This window comes from Bidens hawaiensis, unplaced genomic scaffold (assembly GCF_021521415.1).
Source record: "Bidens hawaiensis isolate Kalapana, Puna unplaced genomic scaffold, B.hawaiensis_p1.1 tig00018246_1, whole genome shotgun sequence".
Classification (NCBI taxonomy): Eukaryota; Viridiplantae; Streptophyta; class Magnoliopsida; order Asterales; family Asteraceae; genus Bidens; species Bidens hawaiensis.
This window is the reverse complement of record NW_027492762.1, coordinates 15,605-34,854: the sequence shown is the minus strand read 5'-3', so window position 1 is coordinate 34,854 and position 19,250 is coordinate 15,605. Positions and strand designations below refer to the sequence as shown.

The 19,250-nt window shown below is 36.2% G+C and overlaps 3 protein-coding genes across 4 annotated transcripts; 2 read left to right on the top strand and 1 right to left on the bottom strand.

Moving 5' to 3' along the window:
* Positions 1 to 1,689: 1,689 nt before the first annotated feature.
* On the bottom strand, positions 1,690 to 2,721 carry LOC143555692 (uncharacterized). The gene has a single exon (XM_077045200.1). The coding sequence runs from the start codon at positions 2,719 to 2,721 to the stop codon at positions 1,690 to 1,692; it is 1,032 nt and encodes a 343-aa protein (XP_076901315.1).
* A 3,621-nt stretch (positions 2,722 to 6,342) lies between these two features.
* LOC143555685 (ras-related protein RABC1-like) lies at positions 6,343 to 10,259 on the top strand. 2 transcript variants are annotated; one of them, XM_077045196.1, is made up of 6 exons: positions 6,343 to 6,488; positions 8,086 to 8,154; positions 8,270 to 8,335; positions 8,421 to 8,542; positions 9,190 to 9,347; positions 10,085 to 10,259. In XM_077045196.1, the coding sequence occupies exons 1-6, from the start codon at positions 6,353 to 6,355 to the stop codon at positions 10,170 to 10,172; spliced, it is 639 nt and encodes a 212-aa protein (XP_076901311.1). In that variant the 5' UTR covers positions 6,343 to 6,352; the 3' UTR covers positions 10,173 to 10,259. The 2 variants fall into 2 exon arrangements, with proteins under 2 accessions (XP_076901311.1, XP_076901310.1); XM_077045195.1 differs by having other exon boundaries at positions 9,190 to 9,318; positions 10,085 to 10,152.
* A 1,946-nt stretch (positions 10,260 to 12,205) lies between these two features.
* Positions 12,206 to 17,067, top strand: LOC143555684 (chaperone protein dnaJ 10-like). Its single transcript, XM_077045194.1, has 10 exons — positions 12,206 to 12,292; positions 12,548 to 12,607; positions 12,705 to 12,787; positions 13,479 to 13,632; positions 13,729 to 13,858; positions 14,551 to 14,709; positions 15,723 to 15,901; positions 15,991 to 16,071; positions 16,604 to 16,747; positions 16,940 to 17,067. The coding sequence occupies exons 1-10, from the start codon at positions 12,206 to 12,208 to the stop codon at positions 17,033 to 17,035; spliced, it is 1,173 nt and encodes a 390-aa protein (XP_076901309.1). The 3' UTR covers positions 17,036 to 17,067.
* The last annotated feature ends 2,183 nt before the right edge of the window (positions 17,068 to 19,250 follow it).

Sequence of the window (19,250 nt, the reverse complement as noted above, 5' to 3'; positions counted from 1 at the left end):
CTTTGAGTCCTTGGACATTCATGTCAACCCAAGCCTGAGCCAATGCGACTTCTTCCTCTACCTTTCACTCCTCGCTTTTGCGTACGGTTCCTTTAGGTGTTGATATTGTAGCTTGTTTCCTTTTGTGGGTACAAGTTGTGTTTAGATTGAAAAAGTTCATGTTTTGTAGAAGAAGAAGAATATGTTTTGAAAGATGTTGAAATTGTATGAATATGTCAAAGATTTCAAGAAGAATGAGAATAAATTATAATAAGCCAACAACTATCTTGACCCGCAACAGTCATCCAGCTCCCCTACCCATGCCCCACTCACGGAACATGGGTGCGGAGAACTGAGGTGGCTTGGCCCATCTCACGTTCATATGATCATAACGCATAGGCTTAATTGCTCAAATTTTTGTTGTTATTTTTTTGTGTGCAATGAAATCTAGGTATGACATTAATGGACCATCTTGAAACTTGATGCATTTTATGGTAATCAAGATGGTCAAAGCCCTAGGTTGATAAATGGCAATGATGCTTCAAATATGCATGGATAACATAAAGGAGACAACCAATAGAACAATTAAAATAAAGCCATGTTCAAACTTCAACTTTGAGGGTGAAAGTTGGTTGTGGAACCTATAAACTATTAGGTTGTATTGTCGAACAAATGAATAGTTCATGATCACTTTACAAAACAAAACTTCGTGTCTGTGTTCGTTATGGAAATGAGCATATTCATGTTCATTCAAGTCCGTCCGTTAATTTTATGAACATACACTAATGGGCACTAGCGTAGACAAAATAACGTAACTTGACACTAAAGAACCTTAATGGACACAACTGAATACGATAAACAAACACAAACGAACCTATATTAATTTGTGAATAATAAAAAATACCCAAAAATCTGGAAGTACATCATATAATATTCAACTTAATATAGTAATCATAAACATAATTATATATAAAAATAGATAAGTAATAGTAAAATTATAATAAACGAATGTAACCGGAAGGATGTAAACAAATGTAAATGAATGAACGAAACTAAACGAGAACTTTACCGAATATTCTTGAGCACAATCGAGCAAATGTGGCCTATGTTCGCGTCCGTTTGTTAAGCTTATCGAACAAAATTCTTTGTTCATATTCGTTCAAACAAACTTCCAGTCGAACAGTTCGTCAGATGTGTTCGTTTACAGCCCTATAAACTATTAAATAACTAGCATTTGTTTAAAAGATTAGAATTTTGTAACAAACAAGTATGTCATCATCGGTATATATCAAACCAAGGAAATAGCAAATCAAGGCCGTTTTCATATCAAAATAAAAAACCTATATACTTTCTTTATATAGTAAAATATGCATCCCGAACAAAAATATTTATTTCCTTGTATAGTTGCAACCATCCAGTAGAATGAGAATTGATGTTGTTTTGGGCGTTGTCCACTATGCACTGTCTTAGGATATTACATTAAAGGGGCTAAAAACGTCTCTTTTTCATACCACGTAAATACAAGGGCTATTTTAAGCATTGATTTTAATAAGCAAAATTGTAAACCTAAGTATAACATCCAAAGCACAAGGTACACATCATAAAGCCATGAGCCTAAACATGGTAACACCACTAATCAAAGATTCACTTCCTACCATTAACGTACAACCACATAAGCGTACTGTACAAGTCAACAAAGCGTTTCGCAATTCACACCATTTCCGCAGATGGTTGCACTTGAGCCTGAACTCTCCCGAGCTGAATCTCCCCGCCAGGCTTCGGTAACACCACCGTCTCCTCAGTATACGCACTCAAAAACGTCGATAAACTCAACTTATCAATCGCTTCCCGATGATACGACTTACAAACCAGATACAACACCGTCTGCGTCACAATAAGCAACAAAAACACAATTGTAACCAAACCAACACACAATATCGCAATCATAACCCTCCAAACCATCGCCAATTGCGCGAATTCACCCCCAAATTCAACAAACAACTCGTATACGAGAATCACCCCTAATAAAACCGCGTAAAGTATAAACGCAATCCCCATCCCCACACCCGTCTTCCCACTCGCTAACATTTTCCCCTTTTTCAAAGCTTTAAATCCACGAATCTTTTCGAGGACCGTAACAACACTCGTCAGTTGCCAAACAACCGTAAGGTACAAAAACCCCAACACGTATAAAATAAAAATAACAAACAGAATAACCGAACCGAAAACCGTGTAACCGAATAACAACCAGGTGGCATACATGACCCCACCACTCACCACGTTATACACAAACAACCAAAAGTATATATAAACAAAAGTCACAAAAAGCTTCTTCCACACGTTAGGTACCACGGCGGTTACGAGCCGTCGGAAAGTGACGTCACGGGCGGTGTAACCGGAGGCGACGGTGAAGACGACGGAGGCGGTGGAGAGGAGGGAGAAGAGAGTGAGGAGAGTGAAGTAGGCGATTTTGAAGATGGAGAATAAGAGCCAATCGGAGAGTGACACGTGGCGGGGGAATGATGACGTGGAGGTGATGACGTAGGGGTTTTCGATGTGTGGGAAGAAGCGGTGGGAGATTTGGATGTGAGATAAGAAGGTGATGGCGAGTGGGAGGATGAGAGTGAGAGTGAGTTTGGTGAGGAGTGGTTTGGATTTGGAGAGCGAGTGGGTGAAGATGCCGAAGAAGGAGGTGAGGTGGAGGGTGTCGGGTTCGGGTTGTTCGGTTCGAGTTGGATTCATGGTGATGATGAGGAAGAAGAAGAAGAAGTTTGGTGCTTTGGATGCTTTTAGATGGTAATGGAATGAGAATCAATGATGTGGTGGTGGTGTTGGCGGTGGGTTTTATTTTTATATAGGACAGACAATGTGGGGCTAAAGTTTTGCAGAAATTAAGAGGCACCTTGTGACCGTGAGGAACGGTGGGTTTGGGTTTGAACTCGAGCTCGAAATTATATGAGGCGGTTTAGGTTTAGTTAGTTTTGAGCTCGATTTTGAAGTAAAACGAGCCTATGATCGAGCCAACGAGCCGAGCTAGGGTCGATTTTGGCTTAGTTCAACTCAGCTCAGATTAAAGGTGTACAAACTAAGTATTTTCAGAAACTGGTTCTGGGAATGGTCAACAAAAGTCAAAACTGGATCTGGGTAGGAACCGGTTTCGGGTATAGTCGGGTATTTTGGTTTTCCGGTTTCTTCAGGTTTCGGGTAGGGCAGGGTTGGGTTTTGACCGGGTATTTCCGGTTACGGGTCGGTTCCAGTTCTGGGTACGGCTTTGAGGAGAAATCTTATATCAGTTCCACCCTGTGACTGTGAGCAAGGATGGTTTGAACTCGAGCTTGAAATCAACGAGGCAGTTTAGTTAGGTTCGAGCTCGATTTTGAAGTCAAACGAGCTTTGTTACAAATGTTATATAGGTTTTTTCTTTTAAATATAATATTTTTTTAAAGCAACGATGTGTTTAGGCAACTGCACTTTTTAAATTGGAGAGCCTTGTTGCTCATATGGGCGGAAAATGTTGTCTTAACTGGGCGAACGTTGGCTTCAAAGTTTAGCTTGGGCGTTCCCCCTGGATGCCATACCATAGGATGCCACTTGACAGACGTTGTGTCACCACAGGAGCAGAATTATCTGATGTGAGACATGGTGGGACGAAAACCCAGATGGATTTAGGATTTGAATTGACAACTTTGCACAAGGCCTAGCTCAAATCCTTAATTACCTAAATCCGTCAAAAATGACACAAACAAGAATCAAACTTAAGTCTTCACTTGATAACCCAAATGGTAGTTTGAAAAAAAAAATAGTTTTCCACAAACCTTCCTCAAAGTTGAAGACTGACATGGCTTTATTTTGATTTTGATCTAGTGGTTGTTTTCTTTATGTTACCCATGCATATTTGAAGCATTAATGGTATTTATCAAGGTTGTAGGCTTTGACCATCTTGATTAGTTGATTACCATAAAATGCATCTACTTTAAGAAGATTAGGTTTCAAGGTGGTTCATTAATGTTACTAGTTTTTAAACCTGTGTATTATACGGGATTTGTCAAATAATAAAAAAATAAGGTTCGTTTTTAAAATAAAGACACAATATTAAATGAAAAAAATAATGGAATATATAGTACAGACAATAAGTATAGAATCTTAATTTTACAATGCAGAGAAAATCTTTTTATATACAACATTTGTAGTTTTATCACAAGTATGTATTATTTAGTATTATTAGGACTATAAACATAATCAACATTTTTTATTTTACGTTTTTACTTGTATCTTTTTCTTGTTTGTTTCAAATAATTAATTTTATTAATTTAAATAATTGACAAATCTCGTGTATGACACAAATTCTAGAGCTAGATGAAATAAACAAATGATAAAATAAATTTATTTAGGTTTACATTCATATCCTAATTTTCCTCTTAATTCTCTAAGTTATAACCTTTTTGATAAAATGGTTTTACCCATGATCAATAGATAGCTAAGATGAATGAGGTGAGAGATTAGAAAATTATGAAAGAAATTTAGGATATGATTAAATATGATTAGGACACCTAAGCATTATTATTTTTATTTATTAGAAGAGTAAGATAAGATACTTAGTTTTCACTAAACATAGATAAAAGAAGCCTTAACATACAAATGCAACTATCACTACCACTATTCATCACTCTACCAAATGACTACCACACTTGTATATAAAAGCTACTCCATTGTATGACATACCACTGATTTTATAATTGACACCAACTTTTTTTTTAACACTAGTTCAAGTTCGTATTATAATAAGAAAGATGGTGATTACACCTAACCTTTGAAGTCTTAATTTTAGTTTAGTAGTTAACAGTTGGTGCCTTTGCGAAAAAAGTATATGTGGATGTAGATCAACACTTGGTGTAAATCCTCAAAACAAACCGTCAGTCGCTTAAAGAGGTCTTAAGATAACCAAAGAAACGACGACATAAAGCAATAACAAAAGCGACTCAAGTAATACACGTGGCAACTTGCTGGTGTATTTGAAAAGCATTAAACGACAACATCTTCAACAAGTCAAACAATGTTTAGCCTATAGGTGTGTAAACGACTTGAGCCACTCGTAAGCTACTTATTCTTGGATCGATAAAAAAAGCTTGAATTGAGCCGTGTTTTTTGAGCTTGAGCCAAGCCCGAGCCTCAAGTAAAGCTCGTTTAGCTTTCGAACCTGAGCTCGAGGTATGAGAAACTCTTTTAGGCTTGTCGAACTTTTATATTTTTAAGTTTTATCGCATTTGGACTTTAATGTATTAATTTCGCATTGCATAGACGAGCTCGAGCCGAGCTTTAGCTCTTTTAAGGTACTACTCATGCTCGAGCCCAGAGCAATCTTTTTTCAACTCTGTGTGGCGCATGAAGGTCATCTAATCCGCTCGCTTATGATCAGGGTCTACTATTTCGTCCAGCCTTGGAATCATCATGCGAGCGACACCAGCTTGCGACCAGCTATGCGCTTGTCCTTCAAGCACAACTAGGCATGTACGCTTCCCTTCCTCACCGAGGCCGTGCCCGATGAAGTATGAGACTAGCCAGCAAACCCAAGGGTTCAAGCACTTTCAAGAATTCGATCTTCAAATATTTAGTCTGTAACATTACGCTTGCTTAAGATTTTTCTCAAATATAAATAGTTGAAAAAGTTTATAAATTAATCAATAAATAATAAACCAACCAAACACAAGCTTGAGAAAACAACTCAGAAGCCATGATCCAGCTTTAGAAAAAAAATACTCAAACAAACCAAACTCGAGCACTCGTAAGTAGAGGTGGGCAAACAAACCGGTTAACCGAACCGACCCGAAAACTGAACCGAAACTGAACCGGTTTGAAACCGTAGGTTCGGAACTGGTTTGTAATTTTCTCCACCAAAATCGGTTCCAAACCGGTTAACCGAATCAAAACCGGCCAAAACCTGAACCGAAACTAATCGTAACATTGTAAGAAACCGGTTTCAACCCGAACCGAAACCGATCATAAACCGGTTTGGGTTCGGTTTTAACCCAAACCGGTTTTGAGTTTTAAACCGGTTTGTGCATCTCTACTCGTATGTCAAAACGAACCACGCTCAAATCTAGTTATTTAAACACAATTATTAATCTCTTTGATTTATTTATGCCAATTTAAAAAACAAAACATAATTTCTTTTTTATTGTTTATCTCTTTTGCTTGCATCTTAAGCTTATTTATCTTTCTTCTTTTCTTTTTTTTTTCCGATCCAGATCGGAAAATATATGTTTCAAATGCATTAATTTATTTTCCGTTCAATTCACATATTAAGCTATAAATATTATTTATTTGTTTAATTTTGGGTTTGTGATTGATTGATAATTAAATATTATTGTTAGCAATGGATCAATCTTCGGCATCGGATTTTGATTATTTATTCAAGCTGTTGCTGATTGGTGATTCAGGAGTCGGTAAAAGCTCGTTGTTATTGAGTTTTACTTCTGATAACGCCATTGAAGAACTTTCACCTACAATTGGTAGGTGCTAACACATCAAATTATTATTATTATTATTATTATTTCAATTGCATTTTATTTGATATTATATGACTTGAAGCTGAAATGCTTAACATTAGGGGCTGAATGCTCGAGATCGGCTCGATGAGCTTTTTCGAGTTCGAGTTTTAAATAACGTTTGTGTAGTTATCGAGCATGAGCTCAAGTCTTGTATGAGAAGCTGAGTCTTAATGAGACTTGTGTATTTTTAAATTGTAACTCTTTTGGACTTCTATATAAATTAGTTAATAAATAATTAAAGATCTAAACCCGAGCATTAGAAAATGAGCTTGAAATGAACCGAGCTCGAGCTCTTATAAGTCAAAACGAGCCTTGCTTGAGCTTAGTCGAGCTCGGGCTCGGCTGGCTCCGCTCGTTTACAGAATACTTAACATTAGGGGTGCAAACGAGTCAAGCGTACGAATGCTTGAGATCGGCTTGATAAAAAGCTAAGCGTTTTCGATCTCGAGCCAGGCCCGAGCCTAAAATATAGCTTGTTTAGTTAGTGAGCCCGACCGCGAGCTTAGTGCATTTTAAATTTGACCTCTTATGGGCTTTCCATATGTTAATTTCACACTGCATAGCTGAGCTTTGGCTCATTTAAGGTACTACACGAGCTTGAGCCGAGCTTAGGCTAGTTTAAGGTTTTCTTCAAAATATATAAATTTAACTAAAAATGTCTATAAAGTAATTAATAAATAACAAACGAGCCGGTCCCAAGCCAAGTCCAAGCTTGAAAACACGACTCACGAGTCGAGTTTGAGTTTTAGAAAACGAGCTCAAAACAAACCAAGCACAAACTCTTGTAAGTCAAAACGAGCCGGCTTCGAGCCTAGTTGAGCTTGTTGACCAAGCTGGGAGTTTTCTATAAGGATAAGTCCCAAGTACTTATTCCTATTCGAACAGTTAGATATTTAGGTATGAAGTCCGAGTAGTTGGTTATATACACGAGTACTTGTAGGGGGGAGATGAAATACATAAAGGTTTCCTCCGAGTACTTATTAGTCTCGAGCAGTTAGGTGAATGATTAGGATGACTAAGTGTAATAACTACCTGTGAATACTTTGTTCACGAGTAGATAGCTCAAGTGTTCGAGAGTGGATAATCGATGAAGACTTAAGTGTTCGAGAGTGGATAATCGATGAAGACTTAAGTGTGAATACTTAAGCGTTTTTGAGCTCTCGCTTCAAATATAGCGTTTTTGAGCCTGAGTTCGAGCCTTGTGTATTTTTAAATTTTACCCCTTTTGGACTTCTATGTATTTATTAACACTGTACAGGCTTACGGTTGAGCTGAGCTGTTTAAGGTACTACACAAGCTCAAGTTGAGCTTAGGCTCGTTTAAAGTTTTTCTCAAAATATATAGAATTAATTAAAAAGGAATGTAAATTAATTAATAAATAATAAACAAGCTGAGTCCGAGCATGAAAAAACCACTCGCTAGCCGAGTTCGAGCTTTAGAAAATGAGTTCGAAGCGAACTGAGCTCGAGCTCTTGTATGCCAAAACGAGTCAAGCTCGGGCTCGGCAACACTCTACTAGTTAACATTTACATTTAATCACTATTCATCATTATTACAGGTGTGGATTTTAAGGTAAAATATGTCACAGTTAATGGAAAAAAGTTGAAGCTTGCTATTTGGGATACTGGTTAGCATTTTCATTTTCTAATTAGCTTTTTTTTTTGGTGTTTTAATTTAATTAAAAGTTTTTTAAATATATTACATCATCTAGTAAAACTTATGTGACAAATATTATTTTGCAGCCGGACAAGAACGATTCAGAACTTTAACTAGTTCATATTACAGAGGAGCTCAAGGAGTTATAATGGGTATGTCAATCCCATTTAGTTATAAAAATTGTATCTTTTAGTTAAATAATATTCACTAATTGCTTCATTTGGTAAATTTAAACAGTTTATGACGTAACACGAAGAGACACGTTCACCAACTTATCAGACGTATGGGCGAAAGAAATCGACATGCACTCAACAAATCAAGATTACATCAAGATGCTTGTTAGCAATAAAGTCAATAAGGTAAATATAATAATAACAAGGATTGGTTATATATTTGTATATAGGGTGAGGATCCGAAGACAACATTTTGAAATTGAGAGCCATTTGGACCACTAAAAACCCCATCCAAAAAAATATTTAAAAAAGTTATAAAACAAAAAAAAAAGTGAAAAATTTAAAAAGTAAAAAAATCAAAATGTTTATCTAGCATCCTGGTTTCAAGAAAAAAAAACTTAATTGTACATATATGTATATTATCATTTAATCTTCGGTTACCTAACGTACACATATGTACATTGTCATTTATCTTAATCGTATGTGTATAAAGATTAAAGAATAACGTGTATGTACATATATGTACATACGTGTATAAAATTGAAAAATAAGTATTATACATATATGTATAAATTAGCTAAACCGAGAAAAAAATTATTTATTTATTAATTTATTTCTTTTGAAATCGGGATGCTAGATAAACGTTTTGGTCTGTTTTACGTTTTTTATTTTTGTGTTTTTTTGGCTTTATAAAATTTTTTATTTATTATTTTTATTTTATTTTTTCTGTGGGCCAAAATGATTCTCAAAGTTCAATTTTCAAATGGTTCTCACACTATTCCAATCCTTTTTATATATTTGCTAAATTTTAACGTGTAATATTCATTATGCAGGAAAACGAAAGGGTTGTCACGAAAAAGGAAGGAATCGAGTTTGCAAGGGAATACGGATGTCTTTTTATCGAATGTAGTGTGAAAACACGCGTTAACGTGGAGCAGTGCTTTGAAGAACTTGTTTTGAAGGTATATGTTAAATGGATTATAACTTTTTGGTATATTGGTTTTTAATGATCCCAACTAGTAACTTTTGGTCGTTGGTATATTGCCGGTCCCAACTAGCGTAGGTGACGGTCCCACCTTTTATCATTTTTTCTACCAATGAACCCTGTCTAACGAAAGCCTAACGTCGTTAGTTTTTGATGACGTGGCATGCTTGCGCGTCAAAAACTTGCTTATGTGGAATATATGTGGCGTACTTATGTGGCTGATTGCACCACCGCCATCACTATGGCAGCAACCACCACCACCATGGCCGTCACCATCACCACCACACGACCGCCACCACCATCGTACCACCACCTGCTACCACAACGACCAAAAGAGGCGGATCTATACTCACCGGAAACCAACAAATTGTTTTTCCGACGAGCAGATCTGGAAACCGGCGAGTATAGATCTCTGTCCCTTTTGGTCACTGGTGGCGGCGGCGGCTGTGGTGGAGGCGGCGGCGACGGTGGCGGCCGTGGTGGTGCTGTAATTATTACCATATAAGCATGCCATGCATATGCCACATAAGCAAATTTTTGACACACATGCATGCCACGTCATAAAAACTAATGACGTTAGGATTTCGTTAGTTAGCGCTGATAGAAAAAATGATAAAAGACGGGACCGTCACTAGCCATTTCGTTAGTTGGGACTGACAACAACCAAAAGGTGGTAGTCGGGATTATTTAAAACCAGTGTACCTAATTTTTTAGTAGCAATTTTTTAGTACCTAATTTTTCAGTCTTCCTGATGAGGGATCAACTGCTGTTAAAAGAAACATATTTAGACAGAAGCCAGTTGCAGATGCATCAACCAGTGCCTGTTGCTAAAGGTGATATGTTTTTATATAATATTTATTGTTTGATCATTTTTATATATTTTTAATCTTCAAAATTGTCTAGACAATGTTCATAAAGAAAGCTGTAAATTTCATCTTAAATGCATTGCTTCTTTTGGTTTCCAAAAGCAAACACTAGAACATGTTTATATTAATATTTTATATTGAGCTCGTATATAGTTTAGGGGTGCTCGTTGATTAAACCGAAGCTACATTTTTGTAGGTTAACCGAATACATCATTATTGGCGTTTTTTGTTTCGGTTTTGGTTATTTGGTTAAAAACCAAGCACGCTATTTTCACTTAAAAACTGAAGTTGTAATAGTTTAGGCAAATTTTACTATCGTTTGTAGATAAAATAGATGTTCGGTTCATGTGGAATGCATGACCTGACCTTAAATACCATCAACGTGTTTTGGATGCACTGAGTGTAACATAGTCACTAATAAGCAAAGCGGGCAGTATTGATTGGTTTCGAAATTTATGAGTTTAGGTTTTATTTATACTAAATCTTTGTTGTTACATCAATAGTAACATATTTGTATAGCAACGAGCTAGGACGTTGTATACGTTAAAACTATACGACACATGATTTAGAATATACAACCGGTCTAATGTGTTCTTATGTACCTATAACTTTCTAGTTGCCCCGTTTGATATAAATCATGAACTGAACCAAACGGACCCCTTCATATTTCATGGCAAATGGGTCGAAACGGGCCATAGTTTATTTTAAACTACCTGGCCATTTTAGATAAAAACACGAACCTAACCAAACAAACGTACACGCTCTTACACCTTGATATATAGTGGCGGATTCAGCAACTTTCATCGTCGGCAACACAAAATGATTTGCAGCTAACTTAACTTCACGTCGACGTCGCCTACTGAGGTGCATGAATCACTTTGGTATACATAATACAATGGCCCATACTAAAATAATAATAGCCATAAAAGTATATAAAGACTGTATTTTGGTATAATGCGTGTTAATAATACTACTACCTTGTTAATTTACATACATTAAAAAAAATTAAAGAAATACATTGGTTTCTTGAAGAAAACAAAATATGAGCATACTATAAAAAGAAACTAAATTATTTTGAAAAACTATTTTATATATAATAATAATAATAAGTTTCATATCCAATAAATACAAATAATGGGGAAACGTCTCATCTTTTTAGGCCACTAAAAGTTGGTTTTCCTGTCTCTCTTCTATTAAATATTGAATGTCACGTATTAACTTTTGGTGAAGTATATATTTTAATTTCACGTCTCTCTTATATTAACTAATGATGATTTTCTCTAATTTAGTAAATAATATGATTATACCATAAATCTTTTTCTTCAATTTTTATATAAAACGTTTTTTAGAAATACTAAAATTTATTTAAAATATATAATTAAAAAAAACCATTTATTTAACTTGTGTAATACCCATGCTTCTAAACTAGTATTAAAATAAAATACCAAATTTTATAAGATATCGCGACTCATGACTTTCAAAGTAATTAAAGTTTGTCCATTACCCGACGTACAGAAACAATTAAACCCATCGAACCAAGCCACTAGCATGCCCGGGTCCCAGTCTGACCGATCGGTCCAGTCTAACCCTGAAAACACTGGTCCTGTGGTCCAGACCCTACAACCAAACACAACCCACCTTTTGCAAAAGCAAGTAATGGGCATATTTCAAAAAGCAGTTGCAAACTCACAAGAAATCATTAGCACCACACATCAACCGTTAAAATACTCTTTTTTTCCCGCGAAAAAGCTTTCACAAATTAAAATAAAAAATAAAAAATTAATAAATAAAAAAACACTCTTTAACTTTCCATCTTTCTTTATTCATTCCTCATCAATCATGATCTCTCACTCTCTCTTTCTTAACTTTTCACACATTCTATTCTGTGCAGCATTCTGATCCTGGAATTCGGGATCGGGTTTTTCGGGTGATCGGAAGAGTGTTAGTTTGTTATTATTATTATTATTATTATTATTATTATTATTATTATTATCAGTAATGGTGAAAGAAACTGAGTATTATGATATTCTTGGTGTTAGCCCACTTGTATCCGATGACAAAATTCGGAAAGCTTACTATCTCAAGGTTTGTTTTTAGTATCAATATCCCAAGTCTTGTTTTTTGCTTTTTAGTAGGATCGGTTTTGCTATCCAGCAAGGGATTCAGGGGATTCTGGCGTAGCTTGTTGACTGTTTATTTGCCACTTTATTGAAATTATTTAGTTAATTGTTTCGAATGATTTAAATGATTAAATCCCATCATTTTATTTCAGTTTTTGATTATTTGAAGTTAGTATGATACTGAAATTTGAAAACACTTTTGGCCCATTTTGTGAAACAGGCACGACAAGTTCATCCTGATAAAAATCCAAACGATCCTCAAGCGGCTGAGAGATTTCAGGCAAGTGTGTTGAATTTAGAGTGATGTTTGTGTTTTTTTTTAACGGATTTAAAACCGTGATTTGTTGAATATAATAACAGTTATCATTTATAAGTAGGTGCTTGGTGAAGCTTATCAAGTTTTAAGTGATCCATTGAAGAGAGATGCATATGATAGGAATGGAAAAGGCTCTATATCAAAGTAAGAATGTGTTTTAAAATATGTAATAAATAAATAAATAAATAGCCCGTTTAATAAAACGGCTCGGGTTTGGGTTGACCCGTTTTGTTAAACGGGTAGTTTACACAACTTGGTTGACATGTTTCATGGGTTCGTTTTAACAGGTCGGCCCAATAACCCGTTTGTGACCCGTTAAGCATCTTTTTACAACCCACCAACCTGATTAACATGTTTACAGCTTGATTATTATTTATTTATTTATTTTCCCAATTAACCAACCCATTTGATATGTTTAGATAAATGGGTTACACGGGTTGCGTTCGGGTTGGCCTGTTTAATTAATTAAACGAGGCGTTTACAACATATTTGACACGTTTGCATGCTTGCGTTTAAATGGGTCGACCCACTAACCCGTTTAACCCATTTTTACAACCCGATTAACATTTTAACAATTTGATTATTATTCGTCAACCCACCAACTCGTTTGGCGCATGTAGATAAATGGGTTAAATGGGCCGTGTTTGGTTACATGATGTTTTTGACACAAATAAAAATATGGGTCGTGTTCGGATTAAACAATTCAACCGGACACGACTGACACCCCTGGTTATGTTACAAACATCAAACGGATCAATGATTACACGATTAGTAACATTTGATTATGTATAAAATGCATAATAATAATATTCTTACATTATCCATCATTGCACAGGGAAACAATGCTGGATTCGACTGCTGTTTTTGCTTTTCTTTTTGGAAGTGAGTTATTTGAAGACTACATAGGACACTTAGCAGTTGCAACAATGGCTTCTGCAGAGTTAGTTGGTGAAAATGACTCCCCTGAAATATTACATGAAAAACTGAAGGCAAGTAATAATATGTTGTCAATTTGAATGATTAAATCTCAAAAAAAAAAAAAAAAAAAAAAGGAACTGCTTAACTAATTTGTTTTTAAATTGTAGACTATCCAAAGGGAAAGAGAAGAAAAACTGGCTAGAATATTGAAAAATTTTATTCAACAATATGTTCGAGGCGATAAAGAAGGGTTTTTGCACCGAGCCGAATCAGAGGCAGAGCGACTTTCGCAAGCAGGTTGTTCATGCCTCCATTTAGGCCTGTAAACGAACCGAACGTTCAGCGAACTGTTCGGTGGGAAGTTCGTTTATTTAAGAAACGAACGAACGTGAACAAAAAATTTGTGTTCGTTTAATTAAACGAACGGACATGAACACATGTTTTGTTCGTTCATTTATGTTCGTGAACGTTCGTTTATTTACGTTTGTTTATGTTCATTTATTTATGTTCTTTTACTTGTTAATAAAAATAATTATTATCCAGATGACTCATTAACTTAATGGTTTTATATTTATGTTCTTTTACTTGTTAATAAAAAATAATTAAATATTATCCAGATGACTCATTAACTTAATGGTTTTATGTCTGTTCACTTATATTCATTTAAGTGTGTTCATTTATGTCCGTTTATGTTTGTTTGTGTTCATTTACATTTGTTCATGTATGTTCATTTATGCTTATTTATATTTGTTCAATTATTTTTGTTTATGTTCGTGAACTGTTCGTTTTAGATTTTAAGTAAACGAACATAAACGAACATGAACACCAAATATGCGTTCAATTAAGTGTTCGTGTTCGTTTAAAGTTAAATGAACGAACACGAACATACCCCTGTTCATTTCGTTCTGTTCGTTTACAGGCCTATTATTATTATTATTATTGTTGTTGTTGTTGTTGTTATTGACCCTTTTAAACTATTATTGTAACAGCTTTTGGAGCAAATATCTTGCAAACTATTGGATACATGTATGAAAGACAAGCTGCACAAGAGCTTGGAAAGAAAGCAGTTTACCTTGGGGTACCATTTATGGCCGAATGGGTTCGGAATAAAGGGCATTTTTGGAAATCACAAATTACTGCAGCAAAGGGTAACTAAAAGGAATAAGAATAACAAAAAAAAAAAGAGATTAACCAACTTTGGTTCAATCTTTTATTTCATTTAACCAATTTTTGTGTCCCACTTTAAAGTTTAAACTCACAAAAAAGTTGATTCAAGGAACATTATTTTTTCTGGAGTATTAAGATTTTTGTTTGTAACATTCCAAATTTTTAGTTTCTAAATTTAACAAAAATTATAATTATTAGAGTGAACTGCTGTTTTCGTCCTTGTGGTTTGTTCAAATATGCACAAATTTGCGATTTTCGTCTTTGTGGTTTCATTTCACTTGCAATTAAACCCGAATTACTAATCCCGTTAAATCTGGTCGTTAAACCCATCGGCGTGTCCTTCACATGAGGACAGTTTTGTCCTTTTTTTTTTTCCCAAAATACACCCCAGCCCCTCACGTGAGGGGGCTTGCGAATTAGGACTGAGGTTTATTTGGGATGGAAAAGTGACAAAACTGCTCCTCACGTGAAGGACACACTAATGGGTTTAACTACCAGACTTAACGGGATTAGTGAATTCGGGTTCAATTGCAAGTGAAATGAAACCACAGTGACGAAAATCGCAAATTTGAAACTACTGGACTAGAACCGCAGATTTGGACAAACCACAGGGACCGGACGAAAACCACAGTTTACTCTAATTATTATTATTATTTGGGAAATAAATATAAAGGCTTTGAAGTTATACCACTATTTGTAAATTGTTTCTCAAGTATCGTCTAATATTTAAAAGTATATAACTTGGTGAATGAATTATGTAGTGATGTCAGTCAAAAGACATCCGAAATAAAAAAGTTTTGGGACCGTATTTTCCACATTATAATATGTCTAAAATCCTTTTTGGAATTTAGGGTGTTATATTGGCATGTTGTTATAGAAAGTTTAGACAAAGTTGGTTATATATTTATAAATATCAACCTAAAGATGGTCACTAAGTACATTTGTTGATCATCAATTTACTATACTAACTTATTTTGGTGAAAAATTGTTCTAGGGGCTTTTGAGTTGCTGCAACTTCAAGAAGAAGCGAGCCGCAAGATTAAGAAAGACGGGAACGGGCCCACAAACGATGTTGAATCGCATCTACAGTCGAGCAAGGATACACTCATGAGCTCACTTTGGAAACTTAATGTTGTTGATATTGAAGTTACACTTTTGCATGTTTGTCAAATGGTAAGTGAAATTTGTGGAAGTATATATGTTCTTTTTTGTTAATATAAGATTATGGAGGATTTGATTTTTTTTATTTTAATTATTTATAGGTACTTCATGATAATAATGCCAAGAAGGAAGAACTTAAAGCTCGTGCGGTTGCTCTAAAACTTTTAGGAAAAATATTTAAGGTGGGATTGAGTTTTGATGTTGTAATAAATAGGCCTGTAAATGAACCGAACAAGCACGAATAAAGGCATGTTCGCGTTTGTTTATTTAAAAAATGAACATGTTCATGTTCGTTTATGTTCGTTTGTTTAAAATCTAAACCAACAGTCCACAAACATAAATGAGCATAACTGAACAATGATAAACAAACATAAATGAACATATATGAACAAATGTAAATGAACACAAGTAGACATGGACAAACATATATGAACACACTTAAATGAAGATAATCATAATATCGTTAAGTAGATAACTCTTCCAGATAATGTTTAATTATTTGCTATTAATATGTAAACAGACATAAATGGACATAAATAAATGAACGTTCACGAACATAAATGAACGAACGAAACATGTGTTCATGTTCGTTCTTGTCGTTTATTAAATAAACGAACTTCCCGCCGAACAGTTCACTGAATGTTTGGTTCGTTTACAGGGCTAGTGATAAATATGCTTTTACAACTTTGATTTGATGATGTTTATTTCCTTTAGAGAGAAAAACAATCACAAAGTGTTGGAACATCAAAGAAGAAAGCTGCTTCAAATATTCATGACGATACAAGCAGTGATGATAGTAGTGACGATGATGAAGATTCACCAAGAACACTCGGTTACCGAGCCCCGTTTATCACACAGGTTTGCTCTTTTCATCATCTTGAAAAGTTAAACATAATCATATCTAATGGCTTGCAGCACAGCTTGTTGTCCGTTTGCCTTCTGTCTTGATGTAAACATTATATTTTATGAAGTATAATCATATCTAATGGTTTATGTTAAAAGTGATAGTTGCATACTATTGGATACTTATGATTTGCATGTATATAACAGGGAATTGGTAGGCTATTTAGATGCTTGTGTAACCCGGCGTATGATGTGGATGACGATGATGATGACTACGAGATTGTTTACAAGAGCAGCAAGTGATTGATGATTCATGTTATGTTCTTGTGGATTGCAAATATCCGGGATGTAGAGGCGGATGCGGTTGATTTAAGTAAATTTTGTGTGTTAATTTTTGAGGAATGTTACATATACAAAACAGTTATACATAAATGAACATATGAAGTTGTTGATTTATATTTTTTTAAGTAAAAAACAGGAAAAGTGTTTCATTGTTCTGTTGGCATAAATATATATCATTTAACCACATTATTCTGAGCAGCAGTCTGTATAAGTGTTTATACAATTCTCTTAAATTTACCGTTAGTCTAATGTGCTATCTGATTTAATTACTAGATGAAGAAACACTAAGTGAACCCTGGACAGATTATAGATAATCTGGACAGATTATAGATAATCTGGGGGTTAAGTAATGTTTCCCACGGATGAGATCTAACTGAGAAGGCTGTTCTTCAGGAGACCTGCAAAACAAACACCGTAAGCTCGTCACTGAGAAGGGGGGGGGGTTCCTCCTTGTGACCACCCTCCGGCGTGAGAATCAGACTAGATTGCTCTGAATATAAGTGTATATTAAGAGATTGCTAGATAACTGGGTAGCAGATGATCTTACCATTCCAAGATGTTGGAGTATTTATAGCCGAAGGTAGGTTAGAAGGTATAGCCGGCTGAATAGTATTCCTGTTCTACCAACAGTGGACTATGCACAGGCCATACTGGTTGGTGGATAGGTTACGGCCAACAGTAACTATGTCGGCTGCACTATTCCTCCAACTGTAGATTATGCACGTCCTACCTACTGTGGATTATACGCAGGCCATGCTGGTTGGTGAATAGGTTACGGCCCACAGTAACACTATTTCACCAACTGTAGGCTGCGCATGCCCTGCAGTAAGGGTTGGTGAGTAGGCAGCGGCTAATAGTGACAAACAGTACTAGAGGGTGCTCCTCCTCGTACTGTTGTCGGTGAGCTGTCACCCTGTGATTGGCTCATGGGCTGTTCTGGTCAGATTGTCTGTCCTATCCATACCTTGGTAGGTATAGTACAGATCTTTCAGAATCATACGGACTGGCTCATTTTGGCGGGATTGTTCCCGTCTTGCTCATTCCTTCATGTGACTACTGAAGTATCTATTGTCTTGTGCGTGTAGCCCTGCTGTCTGCGGGTAGCCTTCCCTGATGGCTTGTATCCGCAACTGCGGGAACAGGCGGGGTACTTCACCATTGGGAGGCTTTCCCTGCGTGTACAGCTTGCGTACTGCGCGTAAGGTTCTCTGAGCATGGTGGGTCCTGCGGAAGCAGATGGCCTTTGCGCAGACGTCCCTGTTCAAGGTGAGTCTTGCGGGACCAACTGGGCTCTGCTGGGACCTACCTCTTCAAGTCCCCCCAGTCCAATGTTCTTCTCATGAATGTTTAATAAAGTGAGGTGAACTTTTGGACTTTGAGCAAGGGGTTTTGAAAAGGCTTTTTAGTTTTAAGGTTCTCCGTGGGGATTCTTCCCGCGGGTTTCCTAGTGTCACTTGCAAAAATTCCCGATTTTTTTGCTTGATCTTTGGGTATGATGCGGGTAGGTATGTAACCTTCTCGCAAGGCAGGAGCGTTGAGTCTTACTTGTATATAGTCTCCATGAGGTTCTGGTGGTTTTCAACATAGTGATCAATTATGCTAAGACCACCAATTCCATTACGGAGTTTCAAACAATATAATTCTCGACGTTCCCGTTATGCGAGGATGTTATTCCTCTATCCGCAAGCATTGCCTAGAAGATCCTTCTTGGTTTCAATTCTCTGCGGGTGCTAGGTATGTGAAGGGTTTTGCCTTAACACTGTACCCGCACCTGTCTTATAGTTACTTGGTTGCCAAGGTATTCTTGGCTTCAATTCCCTGCGGGTGCTAGGTATGTGAAGGGTTTTGCCTTAACACTGTACCCGCACCTGTCTTATAGTTACTTGGTTGCCAAGGTATTCTTGGCTTCAATTCCCTGCGGGTGCTAGGTATGTGAAGGGTTTTGCCTTAACACTGTACCCGCACCCGGCTTATGGTTACTTGTTTGCCAAGGTAAGGGGTGTTTTCCCGCTTACTTTTGAATCTTTTTTGAATTTTGAATTTCAAAATTCGAAGAGTTGGTAGAAAGATAGGAACAGTCCAAACGTCTGAAACGTCGTGCGACGGTTTCTTCTCACTGTGTCAGGACGTGCAGGAAGTTATGGTGACGTGACATTATATGGTCATTCCAGTCTCT

Bases quoted from the DNA above. Each gene is read 5' to 3' on its own strand.
- LOC143555692 (XM_077045200.1), bottom strand. From the start codon at position 2,721: ATGAATCCAACTCGAACCGAACAACCCGAACCCGACACCCTCCACCTC.
- LOC143555685 (XM_077045196.1), top strand. From the start codon at position 6,353: ATGGATCAATCTTCGGCATCGGATTTTGATTATTTATTCAAGCTGTTG. The intron at 6,489-8,085 runs GTAGGTGCTAAC...TCATTATTACAG, and splicing joins AGAACTTTCACCTACAATTG to GTGTGGATTTTAAGGTAAAA. The intron at 8,543-9,189 runs GTAAATATAATA...TTCATTATGCAG, and splicing joins TTAGCAATAAAGTCAATAAG to GAAAACGAAAGGGTTGTCAC.
- LOC143555684 (XM_077045194.1), top strand. From the start codon at position 12,206: ATGGTGAAAGAAACTGAGTATTATGATATTCTTGGTGTTAGCCCACTT. The intron at 12,293-12,547 runs GTTTGTTTTTAG...TTTGTGAAACAG, and splicing joins GGAAAGCTTACTATCTCAAG to GCACGACAAGTTCATCCTGA. The intron at 13,859-14,550 runs GTTGTTCATGCC...TTATTGTAACAG, and splicing joins AGAGCGACTTTCGCAAGCAG to CTTTTGGAGCAAATATCTTG.